Source organism: Lathamus discolor, chromosome 4 (assembly GCF_037157495.1).
Source record: "Lathamus discolor isolate bLatDis1 chromosome 4, bLatDis1.hap1, whole genome shotgun sequence".
Classification (NCBI taxonomy): Eukaryota; Metazoa; Chordata; class Aves; order Psittaciformes; family Psittacidae; genus Lathamus; species Lathamus discolor.
In genome coordinates this window covers 65,537,161-65,551,850 of record NC_088887.1, presented here as the reverse complement: position 1 = coordinate 65,551,850, position 14,690 = coordinate 65,537,161, and the positions used below count along the sequence as shown (strand labels likewise).

Below are 14,690 nucleotides of genomic sequence, written 5' to 3'. Positions count from 1 at the left end.
GAAAACCCCTCAAACATCTCCCTTCTAAATTAAAGCTGTACCTGTGATTTGTCTTTTGTTCCTTTAATTCAAAGACTCACAAACACCAGTAAGTTAGGGTTATTTTTCTTCTATATGAGCAAAGACGAAACTGAATGACATCCTCCTATGGCAGACCTATGCACAGAGCTCTGACATTAGTATGAAACTTTTTGGGGTAAAAGTCACCTACTGGGCTCTAGTTTTGGACACACTTGGCAAACAACAGTAGTGGAGTTGGCCATGTAATTTATGACAGATGTGCTCCTGTTATTCTTTTGCAGCTGCCATCTTTTACAATTAGATCTTCTGAGTTAAACTCTGAATCCAATGTTAAATACAGATTTGGTATCCCAGCTATTAATAATTTACAAGAATAATTCTTAGCTTGCAGATTGTCATGAGACTGCAGCCCTCAACTTCCTGGTTTTGTCTGGAAATAAGTATTTGGTGCTACCTTTTTCTCAACAGAATATTTTAGATTCTAGCAATATTAAGATTTATTAAGGCAAGTTTAAAATTCACTTTTGTGTCTATTCTACAATACTCTGTTACCATTCATCTGAAAAATGCACAGGAACAGAAATCATAGTTCATTGTAAAATGCACTGAAGTTATTTTCTCATCAGACTTCCTGCCTTACCTAGTAAAAAGGGCAAAACAGTTTTTCCCCTGAACAGCCAACCAATAATATGAATAAATTCTATATATGGATTTGAATAATCTTTTTAAGAAACTCAAACCTTTCTAAAAATTTCTGTTAAGTCAAAACATTTTTCATCCATTTGTCAGTTCCCACAGGTACATTTCTCCTAACTGAATCATCATTTGACTAAGATATTTCTAAGTCAGTTTTGGTTTTTATTTGTAATAACTAAAGATAACAAGGAATTATACCTGCATGAAGCTGTGACACTCTGTTACAAATGTTCCTTTGGTGATCTGCTTAAATTTATCACAGATGTCAGGGAAATTCGTGGCTTCCAAAATAAAAGCTTGATGTTGCTTAATTAACGTTAAGGCCACACGGAAGATGATCTTTGATCCTTCATAGAACAAACAATCCCATATTCGGAGCACAGTCTGCAGGAAAGGAGAGAATTTCAGATTACAGCTTCTTGATTTCCAGTAAGTAATTTTCAAATGAAGTAACAATTATGAGTGTGTATTAAGAGAACTTCTTAATAAGAGTTACTTACACAAGAATAACAGAATTACCTCTACTGGAAGAATGTCAATGAACAAGCATATAAACCAGCGTGACACCACTAGGGTCCACATGACTCCATGTCTTTCCATCAGCTCTGCCACAGCCGGAACTTTCATTTTCACAAGTTCTCCAAGGACTTCCTGATCAGTTTTCAGGCCCAACATCACAGGACTGTAATAATCTTGGAGAGAAGAAAACAAAATTCAGCAATGTTTAGACATGATCTTGCCACAAAACTGAAGAGAATGAATGTCCTGTGCAGCTCAGTATATGAAGGTATGTTGAGCTGATGATCCAAGCTGAAGTACATGAAACCATGCAACAAAGATGTCTGCATTGTGGCCAGACAGCACTTCTTCAGGCAAGGCTGATCTCTCTACACAAACACTTCATTCAAGTGTACCAAAGAATCTTCTTTCTCTCTAATGTTTTTTGGCAATTCATTCTTCCTTCCCCAGGAAGAATAATATAGGTAGTTTTTAACTGCTAGCTTAAATTACTAAAGTATTGTTAATATTTAATCAGTTCAGTGTAACCACCACCACCTTTCCGGGCGGGGGGGTGGGGCAAGTAGCTACACACCTTCCTGTTCACACAATACCCCCACACGAAACAAAACCACAAAACAACCCGTAGCCTTTAGACTGGGTCCAGTCACAAACTAGAAATGCCAGTTTCTGAGAGTGTCAGCTGGGCAGGGGTGCTGAAGACCAGACACCACTTCTCCTGGGGTATGACCTAGCCTTTAAGAGTTTTTCTTTCTTTCCTCTGAGCAAGGAAATCACCCTTTTCACAAAATAATTCCAAGAGGATGTGAATGATAAGTCCCTCAGGCAACATCTCTTCCTACTTAATTTATCTGCAAGACGGGTTGAAATTAGACCTACATCTCCCACACTGCTGGTTATTGCATTAAACTGTTAAATCCCAAAGAACAATGGAGCACACTACAGCTGTTACCCCACAGCCTTCTTGACAGGTGAGAATTTTCATTACCAAAGTGCAGGCTGAATAGCAAGCATCTCGGTTCTATAAACACATAGGTCTGGGTATCCTTAAGGGAAGAAAAAGATTCTTGTCGTTTATAAGAGTTCAGATGGCCCAGCTAAGGACAAGAATTGCACAAATGTTTAAGAAATTTGCATTTGGGGTTTAGGTGTTGACAGAAACACTTAAGCTGGACTTGATGGCTCCAGCCCTGGGAAGCAATCCTTGATGCTTCACTGAGAAGGCTCATATAATTAATATTATCTACTGGAAGAAATAACTGGTACCACAAGCACTTTGTGTGTTTCTTTCCTTCGCCGATTCTGGAAAGCTGCAATTCAGGTTTCTCTAACTTAGCTGCTTTCTGCCAAGGTCTCCAGACCCACAGTATACTGTGGCGAATGGTTCACATAAAGGTGAAGGAATCAGAGCAAAGTCCATTTGTCTGAAGCAACTGCAATAAAACCTCCCAGTGCCACAAATAAGTTTAAGAGGAAGCTCAAATTATGCAGTACATTTATAACCTCATTAATTTCTCTAATGAAATCACAAGAGCAGTTTAATATTCCACTCTTTCCTGGGACAGTGGTTTTCTTGACCAGACTGCCTGCCCCAGGAGCTATTTGTTCTACATTTGTCCTATCCAAATTGCAGAACATCTAGTTTTTATAGTACCAAGGAGCATTGCATTCAGCCTTTAGAAATCCATCTTTTTGTCTTTGATCCTTATTTTCTTTGTTCCCATTGAACAATGACAGGTAAAAGTCCTCTACACATGTGTCATTGCCACCGTATACATTCCTTCAACTATTTGCCTTTCAATTGCTTGGAGGGAAAGCTCTGAAATCTAAACCACATGTAATCCCACGAAAAAGTGTACTAAAACCAAATCAGTCATGCCATGACCTCAAAGTCAACACAAGCTTCTCCCTGTGTATTTTGTGTTAATGCAGTGCTCATTTGTGAACTAGAATAAAGTATCATTAACTGTCTGAGTAACCCTTTTTTAAATACCTAGTTTAATGTAAGTGAAAAACGAATCACATTTCAAATAACTGACCAAGCCTTCTTCACTTTCCTACCCTTCCTCCTCCTCTTGTGCACCCCCAAACCATTTTCTTCTCTTTTTTGCACTCCTAAGACATATGAGTACTTAAAGTTAGCACCGGCAAGTGTCCTCAGGAAGAAGGACAGCAGCCCACACGCTTTCTGCTCTGCTGCAATCATCTGATACACTGAAATCAACAGCAGCTGCTATTTTTAATTTGTACAGCAAAGTGAATGTCAGGATTTCAGGGAGGATGTAACTGGACACCCCAGCCAGCTTTCTGAGAGCTGGCAAGTCAAAAGTTAACAGCCAGGCAACTCGGATACGTCACTCTTTGAATTACTGAAGCAGCCGGGAAGCCTTGGCATAAATACGAGTTTCACTCCAGTTTGTTAGATTGTACTGCTGGACAGAAAAGAAAAAGGAACTATTCATCTATCTGGGGCTGCCTCCTGCCGTCCCTGACGGAGCAGGAGGGGCTCCATGTGCCCTGCTGCACAGCACTGCAATGTTCAGCCCGGTGCTGCTGCAAAACAAGAGGGAGGAGTGATTAATGATTTTATGCAAATGCCAGTGACTGAGGAGCAGGGTTTTTCCCAGGATATTCGCTGCCGGTTCACAACAGAAAGGACTTACATTAAAAAAATCTGCATCCAAGACATTCTTACGTGTAATTATTACATATTAATTACAGTTACCGTGGGTATTAATTACAATTATTACATGTGATTAATATGTAATTACAAGTTAATATCATTTTACTTTTATACAGAAACGTATGTATATAAAATCAGCTCCTCAAATTAGAAAAGCTGCATTCCCAATCCTTTAGAAACATTCCTTCAGGACCCTGTATTTGTGCACAACTTGTCCACAGATGATTTACAAGGAACATAACAGCACTGCAGTGGCCCAGGAGGTAGCACAGACCTGACCTTATGGATCTAACATCAATCTTCTGAGGACAACATTACCCCGGAGGGGTGCCAGACCTTCAGGAAGAGATTCCAGAGCACAGCCAGCAGCACTCACAACTGCACGCTGCCCAAGGGGAATACACCAAGTCATAAGGGCTGCACAGGGACTGCCAGAACTACAAAGGCAGGTCATCTCTGGCAGTGTTCAAGGCCAGGTTGGACAGGGCTTTGTGCACCCTGCTCTAGTGGAAGGTGTCCCTGCCCATGGCAGGGGGGTTGGAACTGGATGAGCTTTAAGGTCCCTTCCAACACAAACCATTCCAGGATTCTATCATCCTGCTCAAGCCACCTTGCATGGTCCATGTCTGGTCTCACTAGTGAAATGATTTTATAACTTGGTTCAGTGCCTAAGTGCTTGGTAACATTTAACCTACATTGCTCTTCTGTTCTTACTTGCTAGGGATGCCAAGTCCCTAGGCCTTCTGGAAACATCCCCTCAGCAAAAATCCTGCAGTGCTCCCTTCCTGCAAATGTTTCACTGTGTGCCCTTTGTTTTCATCTTTCATAATTGGCTGCTCTGCCCAGAATCTTCCCCTAAAGTCAAGATACCCTTGTTTATAAACAAGTCTATACAAGCCTAACCCTCCCCACTCCATAAAGCCATTTTTCACAAGATACTGTGCAGCAAATTATTTTTACTTACCTACCACCAAAATACATTAGCTTAATGTTCCTTCTATATTTTATCTTCCGAATTATTTGAAATGTATAGATTTGCATGATCCACATTTAATTAGCATAGCACTTATTTTACCTTCTCAATAATCTGGCAAAATACTGAGCAGTTGATGATCCAGAAACAGACCTGAGTCAGCAACTGTGCCAAATCTGCCACTAAGTAAAAAAAAATAAATAATCAAATATAAGCTAATTATATTGTGCATCTATTGATCTAGACTGGTTTATAGGAATGTCCTCTGACAACAGATCATCCGCTTGAAAACACACATAGCCTGATTGCTTCGTTTTATTCCTCAAGTTGTTAACACTATCACTTTCATTTGACATTTAGGTGACCAAGCACTACATTACCTTTCATTGCATTTTCTTCTGTAAGGCCAAAAATGAAATACTGTGTCATAAATAATTATATTATTTTTAAATTATTATTATTAAATTTCAGGAACTATCTAGGTGAAAATTACATTTCCTGATACAAAAAATTCATGTTTCCAAGCTCTTCCATAAATTGGTCCTAGCCTTTCCTTATTTTCCTCTCAGCTTTCCTTTGTCTGTTGCCTGCTCACACATATCCAGTTCACCAAGTCTGGTGCTCCTGGTGCCTGCCTATGGATTTTGAATGCCTTGCTAAATTTAGGAGCACCCAAGAGTGTAGCAAAGGGTAATGCAGGCAGCACCCCACGTGAAATTTGCCCTGCTGAGCCATCCTTCCTTGTCAAAATCATAACCCCAAACAGCAGCACAGCCCCCTGGCTCTGCTGGGATCATCAACTTCTTTTCTTGTAGTCAAGCAGCAAAAGGAGGAAAAGCCAGCTTTGGTAACTGCCAGGTATTTTATTGCTACTGTACAACACAGGTGACCAGATGAAGGGACTTTTTTTTTTTTTACTTGTTCAAAGGGCTTTTTGTTACTAACACTGTGGCATGCTGTTACTGAGCTTGAAATCTGTTCTAGCTCAGCATCGGGCAAAGAGATATTCCTTAAACTACATTTCACTGTCTCCCTGTTGCATAATTAGCACCTCTCTGAATCCTACCAGGATGTCCAGGACTAAGACATAACTGTCTGCTTGTGCTCTAGAGCAGTAATGAGATTTGCAGGAAATAAGGATAAAGCTTGTAGGGACTGTATGACCTTGTTCTCTGTTACAAATAGATTAAGAGGTTCCAAAAATAAAAGTTTAAGAAGCAGTACTCTTATAGCCTTAAATTACCTTTACAAGTCAGAGCTGTGAAAGTTAAAAAAAGAATCCTTCAAGTCTGTTGTGCATATGTCAGGTTAAATGTAAATACTCCTACTGGAACTAACATGAGAATTCTTAGTATTATAGAAATACCTCAGACAAGATCCCAGATCTGCCGCTTATCTTCCAGCATTTCTAACTATTATTTCAAGAGCCTATGTAATCCAAACCAAGTGTGATTCAATTTGGCAATCTAATTTATTTAAGCAAACCTAAAAATTATAAATGAACTGGTTTAACTTCTCACAGTCATATGGGATGTATTTTATTCACAAGAATATGTTTATAATGTCCATGAGAGCCATGGGGGCTGGGAGGGAGAAACGAATTAATGTTCTCTCTCCTCCCCCAAACAAGCAAAGGTGGTTCATTTTTCTACCAACATGTAACATTTAAAATGTCTCCTTGCTGTAGATGCATGTAACCATTTGTCACTGGACTTCAGTGAAATCCAGAAGAGACAAACAGAGCCTCAATGCTGGCAGGCAAGAGCAGATGATGCCATGAACAGAATTGGCCAATCTCATGAAGAGCCCTCAGTTCTGTAATTCAGGTCAAACCAGAAAGATTCCACCCCATGCCTTTAGGGAAAAAATTCCTTTCCAGTAATCCTTCACTGTAAAACTTACCTGCTTTCCTTTCCAAAAAAGGATATGTTGTCATAGTTGAGTTTACAAACTTCATGCAACAGACATAGAATTATTTTCATCATTTCAGTTACACAGAGGTCAAACTAGTGATGATAGCAGTCCTTTCTCACCTTCAGAGCAGCTAAATAATTTTTCTTCCTACACAATTTTACGGACTCATTCACTCCCCTGTTGGTGACTCTAAGCCTGCCTTGTCCAAGAAGGTTGGGAAATGTTCTACTATTTCTACCGTGGGATAGTCCAAAAAGGTGCAATAGGCTAAGAATCTACACTGAGTCTTGCATAAAAAGTTGGACAACCTATGTCCAACAAAGCTACAACAGGAAAAGGAGGGAAAGCAGGCATACTGCCAATTCTTTTCGCAGTATCGGACAAAAGTGACCCCCTGCAGATGTCCTGATCAAAACAATATCCTACAGATAGGTGGTTAAATGTCAAGGTAAACTCTAAACTATGACATTTTTAAAACAATTTCCTAATCCTCCTTCTAGGAAACAGTAAAAAAGTATCCAAACAACAAACCCAAAACAGGCTCAAGCCACATTTTTTTTCCATCACTGAACCAAACTGAATCAGAACTTCTCTCCTGAGGTATTGACCTCCCACCAGAACCAGCAATAGCCGTATCAGTCAAAACTGAACATCAGCTTTAAAAAAACATAAGCAAGCCCAATTTATTTTGGATGGCAGAACTACCTTATGAAAAAAACCTATTAAATAGAGAACACAAGCATTTTATGGATATCTATTGGTTGTGATACCAAGATCACAAAAAAATTTAGCATAATGTTATTTTGAGAAATTATTTACTATTAACACCTTTTTAGCTAGCACAAAAAGGTTTCATCATTTCTACATAATCCCATCTGCTTGTATTCATCTTTTGCTTCTGATCCCAAACCTGGAAATGGATCCTGTGGAGCTGAATGAACCATTTGGTTTCCTATTTGCATTTCACACAGCACAGTCAGATTCTGAGCAGATGTAGTGGCTACCATTTGGAAATTGAAGGATGGTTAATTTTGAAGACAATGAAAAGAAAGGCAAAGATTATATACTTCCAGACATTACAGAAGGCAGAGATGAACTATGAAGAAACAAAAAGACTCCATGTGTAACCTCCCAGACAAATAAATTGAAGTTCAGATGCATGTTAGAAAACACAAATGCAATTTTCAGACATTCTAGTTATGGAGAATGAAACTGTCTACTGTTTTTAATTATGTTTTCAAAAATCCTACCTCTCTATTATGTGCTGCTCAGTAGAGACATTGACATCATTAAAAACTAGTTTAGATTAAAGTTATAACTACCAGTGTGCTCTCATATTGATTAGATACAAGTCTGAGCAAAATGCTGTTTGCTAACTCTCTCTTCCCTCTCCCTGCTGTTCATATCCATTACCACTGGAATTGCTCCTTTCTTAAATACTGGTTTTCTCTTTGTATCAGTGAGCTGATAAACACCAACGGACAAAGATATTCACCACTCTGCTGCTTCCAAATATCCTGCCCTGACTCCAGTCATTGCACTGTATGGATTGTACCAGTCTAAAGATGTGCATGCAACTGGAATCGGTTGCCCAGGAATATTGTGAGTGCTCCATCCCTGGCGGTGTTCAAGGCCAGGTTGGACGAAGCCTTGGGTGGGATGGTTTAGTGTGAGGTGTCCCTGCCCATGGCAGAGGGTTGGAACTAGATGATCTTGAGGTCCTTTCCAACCCTAATTATTCTATGATTCTATGATTCTATGCTTTGGAGAAGGCTGGATGGATTGAAGATGGTTCCATGAGTCAAGGCTCTTAATTCCCAAACCACTTTGACAGACTTTTAACACCAGTTTCCTCAAATACAGAGGAAATTCGTGACAAGCATTGAAGATTACCACAACTGCTTATTTTGCCTGTAGAGGAGACAAACATTTATTTTTCAATGAGTTTACAATTGTACAATGTGTCTTAATGACTGATGACTTAAGCTGAATATGCATTCCCAGATCTGTGGCTTTTTTAATTCCTCTACAGAATTAGAAACAAAAGCTATTTTATCAGTTCACTGCCCTGATAAGATTATTAACACCTCAGCACAAAACACAGTGTTTATGTTCTCTCACATTCAAAAGTCACCCAGCATTACATCTTCTTCAGGTCTTTACAAGAATGCTACAGTCACACCACGGGAACTAAAAAGTATATTACTTAGAAGACTGGGACAGAAGCAGGAGGCTTAGAACAGAAAGCTTGACAGACACACACGGTTCTAGCCTGATATTTGAGGGGGAAACCAGTCCAACCCTTCAGTCTGAAAAGAGGAATGAAAGCCACAGCCCTCTAACCTCAAGCCTGAAGTAGTTAATAAGAGAATTCATTTTAATCTTGAAGGAACAGGTTTTAAAACTATGAGAGGAACAAATTATATTTCTCCACTAGCCATAAACTGAGAGCTTAGTAAAGCATTCAAGTCTTTTGAACGTAAACCACATGAAACAACCAAGGTTGTATTTCCCTAGCATCTCTGGAACTAAACAGTCACTTCTTGTACATTTAGCTAGACAAAAGTTACCACTGTGCACTGCACATGATTTTCTTCATATAATTTCCTTTACTCCCAAAGCACATGTCCTTCCACAGTCACAGAGTAAGCACATCTCAGCTCAGGAAAAGCCAGAATAATCCTTGGCTCTATTCACTACTGAAGGAGAGAGCATGTCATCTCTATATATGACATTAGCAAAACTGAGGTTGGAAAAGTGTATCCAGCTTTGATATTCACATTTAAGGCAGGAAGTTGAAGAACTGGAAAGGACATGAAAGACACTACTTTGAAAAACTGAGCTCTGCAAGGAACTTCTCTATTTGTAGAATTTATACAAGGAAAATGAAAAGCAAACTTGACCATTTCATAGAGAAAACCCCAGGCATTACAGGCTTTTCAATATACTAAGAAAAAGTCTTAGAGCAATAGCTGCAAGTTAGGACAATGCAAATTCCAATAAAAAGTATAACGAACATTTTTAATAAGAGTGATTTATAGTTTGAATACACTACTAGGAGTGCTGGTAGGGTCTCTCTTTCAAACCAAGACCTTCCACAAAGATAAGCTCTAGCCAAGTAAGTCTGCTACTGATTCCTCAGCTGACTTCTCATACAGTAAATCTAGTTACATTTCCAGTTTTATGAGTCTTGGTATTTAACACAGGGATTACTTCAAGCACATGAATACATCTTATGGGGATTTACAAGGTAAAATACAAAACTGTATGTTAGGATCTGCATTGAGACCCTATAACTATTACACATTTGTCAGCAATTGTATTATGCTTCTTGCTGTTGAAATATATATTTTTGTATTTATCCTTGTTATTCTAAATATCATCATGTCTCTCCTACTCCAATCTTTTCACTATGTTACTCTGTTGTGCCCTGTGTATTGATGTGGCGCAGTATCTCTCAGTTTGGGATTGTTAACAAATACCACCTTCTTTTTCTCCAACATTATTAACAAAACTCATGCATCAGGTACAGCTTATAAACATTCTTCAGGATCACTATAACAATCTTCTTTTAGCCTGATAGTTTTTAGCCTTTAGTTTGTTGGGGCTTTTTTTTTACCCATATGCACTGCATGGTTGTTTGTCAATAATTAAATGTAAGAATAGAACTTTGAATGATGAAATAGAAGTAATAGAGTGCACTGAACTAACTGGCAGTATGTGCAAGGACACAAGGTGCAATGCAAGATACCACTTTAGCAGGTAGCTTGGCAACTGCTGGTTAAAACAAATGCCTGCATGTCGAGATAATAGATATCTAACCCATTTTCTGGCTGGAGCTCTCTGGTTGTCAATTACATTAGCCGTAGATTTGCAGGTACTGTTGGAAAAGAGATTAGGCATAGTCAGAGACATGAATATTTGAACTGAATAATAACATAGTTATGTATCAAACTCTTGTATATCCTTCTCTTTCAAGTGATTAATGTTTATAACATTCTTTGAAGTCCCATCATACAGACCTTCAGGTTTGAAGGGAAGGGCCACCTGAGAAATGCAGAGTGTTGTACTACTTTACAGTATTTCTGTGTAGACTGCTGGCTTTTAATTGCAATTAAGCATTTATCTATTTAGTTCTTGTGGCTGCATTTATTTTAATACATCTGAACGCAGAACTGGCTAGGCAGCTGCATCTTAAAAGGCCTGCTTCTCCAAAGGAGAATGGGAACTTTGTTCCACATGAAGCATTTTTTCAGCTGTGAAGGTAAGAGACGCTGCTAGACCTGATCTGAGCTGAAATTGAAGCCTGTGAAGAAGAAACAGTCTGTGTGCCCTTTCAACAGAGAAGACAACACCATAGGCATGTGGCTTTGGTGTGGAAGGCTCCTTGCAAGGCTACGTGTGATATGAGTGACCTCATGTTTGCCAAGTAGTTTTTGACAACAGAGCTTTTTTAAAGCACCAACCACCCAGAAAAATTCAGCAGATTGATCAGTTTTGGGCTGTTTGCTTACCTTTCTCCTCTGGCAGCATCCACCCACAGGGCCATGATCTGACAGTGAAACCATAGCAGTGTGCACCTCTGGAGTACATCACATCTACCACTAGGAGAGAGGTGGTTTGGCTGGTAGACTGAATAATTAGGAGTTTTCGAATATGGGACTCATACACATTTTACTCTCAAACAACAGCCATGATGAAAGCATTAGTCTTTGAATATTAGAGGTCAGTTGTATGTAACTAGGAATCATGTGCCTGTATTTAGAAACCATGATAGGCCTGAAATGCTTAGTACTTACGAATCTGAACTGCTAGGAGATTTTCCTGAGCAAGCAGGAAATGAGTAACTGATGTTTTTCTTCTTTAAAATGACATATTTATACTTTTTAAAATCATTTATTTCCTGTATGTATCATATGCCCCATCCAAATCACAAGCCTCATCAATAAAAGAACAATCTCAGTATTTACTAGATGCTCTTTAGGTAGCTGAGTAAAAATTTTACCCTTTTGTCTAAACCAGAAGTTTCCTGTATATGACAAGAATATACGTGTTCTCAGCCTTACTTTTGTGAGGAACCATGGAAAACTTCAGCAGTACAGTAAAAGGATCCATGGTGTTTAAAAACGCTGAAGAAGTGTTCCTTGATATAGCTGTATTTACACCAGAAGCAGGACCTAAAAGACTTATTTCACCAAAAAAAGTCAAGCATGCCTCTTTCCTTCTGGCAAGCAAGTCTTACGTTAATATAATTTCCTTATGTTGAAGTATCTTCAGTAGGCCTTCTGGTGCTACTCTGGATGGGACTGCAGCCTTTGGCTGTCTGTGCAGGCAGTGGTATTTACCTGTCTCCCCAGTAAACTAAAGTTTCACCTTTTCCAAAAGCCAACAGCAAAATAAATGTTTCAAATGAAACCTTAGTTCAGTTAGGACTGCTCAAAGGTAGCATTCCCTGGCTGTATACAAGGGAGGAAGGTGGGTAGAGTGGTGGAAACAGAAGTGTGGATTTGGGGGAAGAGAAACCCTTTCTTTGAACATGTGAAAAACAATTAATAGCTAAGCCTTAGCATGCAGCACAGGGCTTATTTAGTCCGTGCTGTATATTTTATTGGAATAGCCATGTTGGAGGGATATTATTTTTTGTTGTTGTTTTAGCTAATGGCTGTAGTTGCAAAAGCACTAATTTGCAGATGTGGTATTGAACCTATAGTTTTAACAGGCCTGTCTCCATATTAAAGGGATTGTGCTGGTTTAATTGTGGAATTAAAACTGCAGAGGTGCAAAGCCAGTGAGGAGCTTATTTCATTCCTCATAGCATACATATATATGTGTATATATATGTATATGTTTTTCATTAAGAGTAAATAACTCCAGTATAATAACATAGTAGACTAATCAGAGTATAGGTTGATAATCACTGCTGCTTTCAGACTAAGAACCACTGAAGGAAGGGGGGAAAGACTTGTTCTGCTATATATAAGCATAACTGTCATGCTTAAGGCAGTCCAAATCGTCAAGTTTTTCTTCTCTCAAATTCACCATTTAATTACAAATATGTAAAATATGACAAGAATGCTCCTTACATTACATATCAAACTATCCCAGTTGAAAGCTCCCACTTACCTGATGCTTTCTAAAGCAACCTCCACAATATTTCCTCAATAGAACAACAAAATTTCCAACAAGAACCACAGTGATGAACAGAACAGAAACACTAGAGCTATGCTGAATACAAATTGCAGACACATCTACTCTGAGCTTGAATTGCATCCATACTGCTTCTTGTGGGCAATACTGTCTGCTTCAGCCATCTGTTTTGAATGAACATGGGAATAAAAGATTTCAGTAACACCCAAAATTTCAGTTAAACAAATAATACTCTTTCCTCTCGCTGTGTTTAAATGAGATATGCTCCTAATCTCTTCAAATCCCTGGTTGAGCTGCTGACAGTAGACTACAGGCATGCCCTCAGCAGAAGCACGATCATTCTGGCCTCACCCAGATGTACCCAGCAGTGCTGTGTTCAGCCAGATGAATGGCATGCACACAACTCCACATACCAACAAGCCAAGTTTTGGTTTTTGCTGGCTCTCTGCTCCAGCTGTGCTAACTCCATTTCAGTTTAACAGAACAATTCAGCAAGAAAAACTTCTACTGATACAGTCCCATTCTGTCAGTGGTTGGGGCAGTCACACTTTCATCATATCCTATGGTACATTCCTCCACCCAGACCTAAAACCCAGTACAAGCAGGGAGGGGAGCCATAGATTTGGGAGCCCTTCTCTGTCACTTCCCCAGAAAGCTGCCACTGGTAGCAGCAAGCTGCTACTTCCATCTGTCATGTCCTACACATTTTTCAATCAATGACATTGATCTGTGTTTAGCTTGGTTCATCTGCTGACCAAAAAAAAAAAAAAAGCTGTCAGCATCAAGGTACCGGAGTGATTGTTAATGTAATTAAATGCATGTGGGCAGGAGGAAGGGAGCATTCACAGGGACACTGCTGAGGGCAAAGAAGGCATTTCTAAACTGTCCTAAACAGATTTAACTGGCAGCAACAGGACATACTCAAAAATGAGGACATGGACTGGAGGCATATTTGTTGCTATGAAAGGGAAAAACATGTAGATTACAATGCACACAGATAAAATAAAATAACATGAAATAAATAAAGTAAAATAGCATCAGCAACAAAAGGAAAAATGGAAAAATGCTGGCTAATCAAACTGTTAGCATCCAACAAAAACCAATCATTATTTTTCCTTCTGAAGATGTGAGAAATATAAAATGCTTCACTCCTTCCCCAACAAGTAATTGTGGGGCTTTCAACTAAAATGTACTATTAACAGAATGTAGTGACTACTTATCTCAGCAAGTTTCTTTAGGGATACACAGTCGGCCCCATTCTCTCACATACACAGACAAAATCTCACTGAAATTATGCCAATTATTTTATCCGGCCCTGAATTTTATAAATGTACAATTCAAACATAATACAGGAGGGTAGTGGGAATAAAAGGGAAAATATTCTTTAAAGATTTTTTTGGAAAAAAAAAAAAACCAACATCAGAAACAAGTTTTCTGACAATAATGCCTTGTATTACCTCAATACAGGTGGTTTTACTGCATAAAAAATTTATACTACTTCACTTGGGCTCCCCACCCATGCTGGAAGGAACATCTCAAGCTCTCTTAATACTGACTGTGGAGTGGTAGGGCACGCTGAGGTCAGCAATTGTGATCAGGTATCCCCTTCCCCACTGACTATCAAAGGAATGTAAGCACACATGTTTCTAACTTCAGTGTTTCAGATGGATGCCTGATTGGATGTGCTGAACCCAGGCCAGTCTGTAACAGGACTCTCATTACAGGGTAGTAAAAATG

At 39.1% G+C, this 14,690-nt stretch overlaps 1 protein-coding gene across 1 annotated transcript in view; it reads right to left on the bottom strand.

Annotated features, from left to right (window-relative positions):
- The window catches only part of GRTP1 (growth hormone regulated TBC protein 1), a 38,197-nt gene that overhangs the window by 1,707 nt on the left and 21,800 nt on the right, over window positions 1-14,690 (bottom strand). The window contains exons 6-7 of the mRNA XM_065677882.1: window positions 1,237-1,409; window positions 916-1,101 (exon numbers count right to left, since the gene is read on the bottom strand). Of these exons, the coding sequence (XP_065533954.1) occupies window positions 916-1,101; window positions 1,237-1,409 (359 nt within the window). The remainder of the gene's footprint in view (window positions 1-915; window positions 1,102-1,236; window positions 1,410-14,690) is intronic.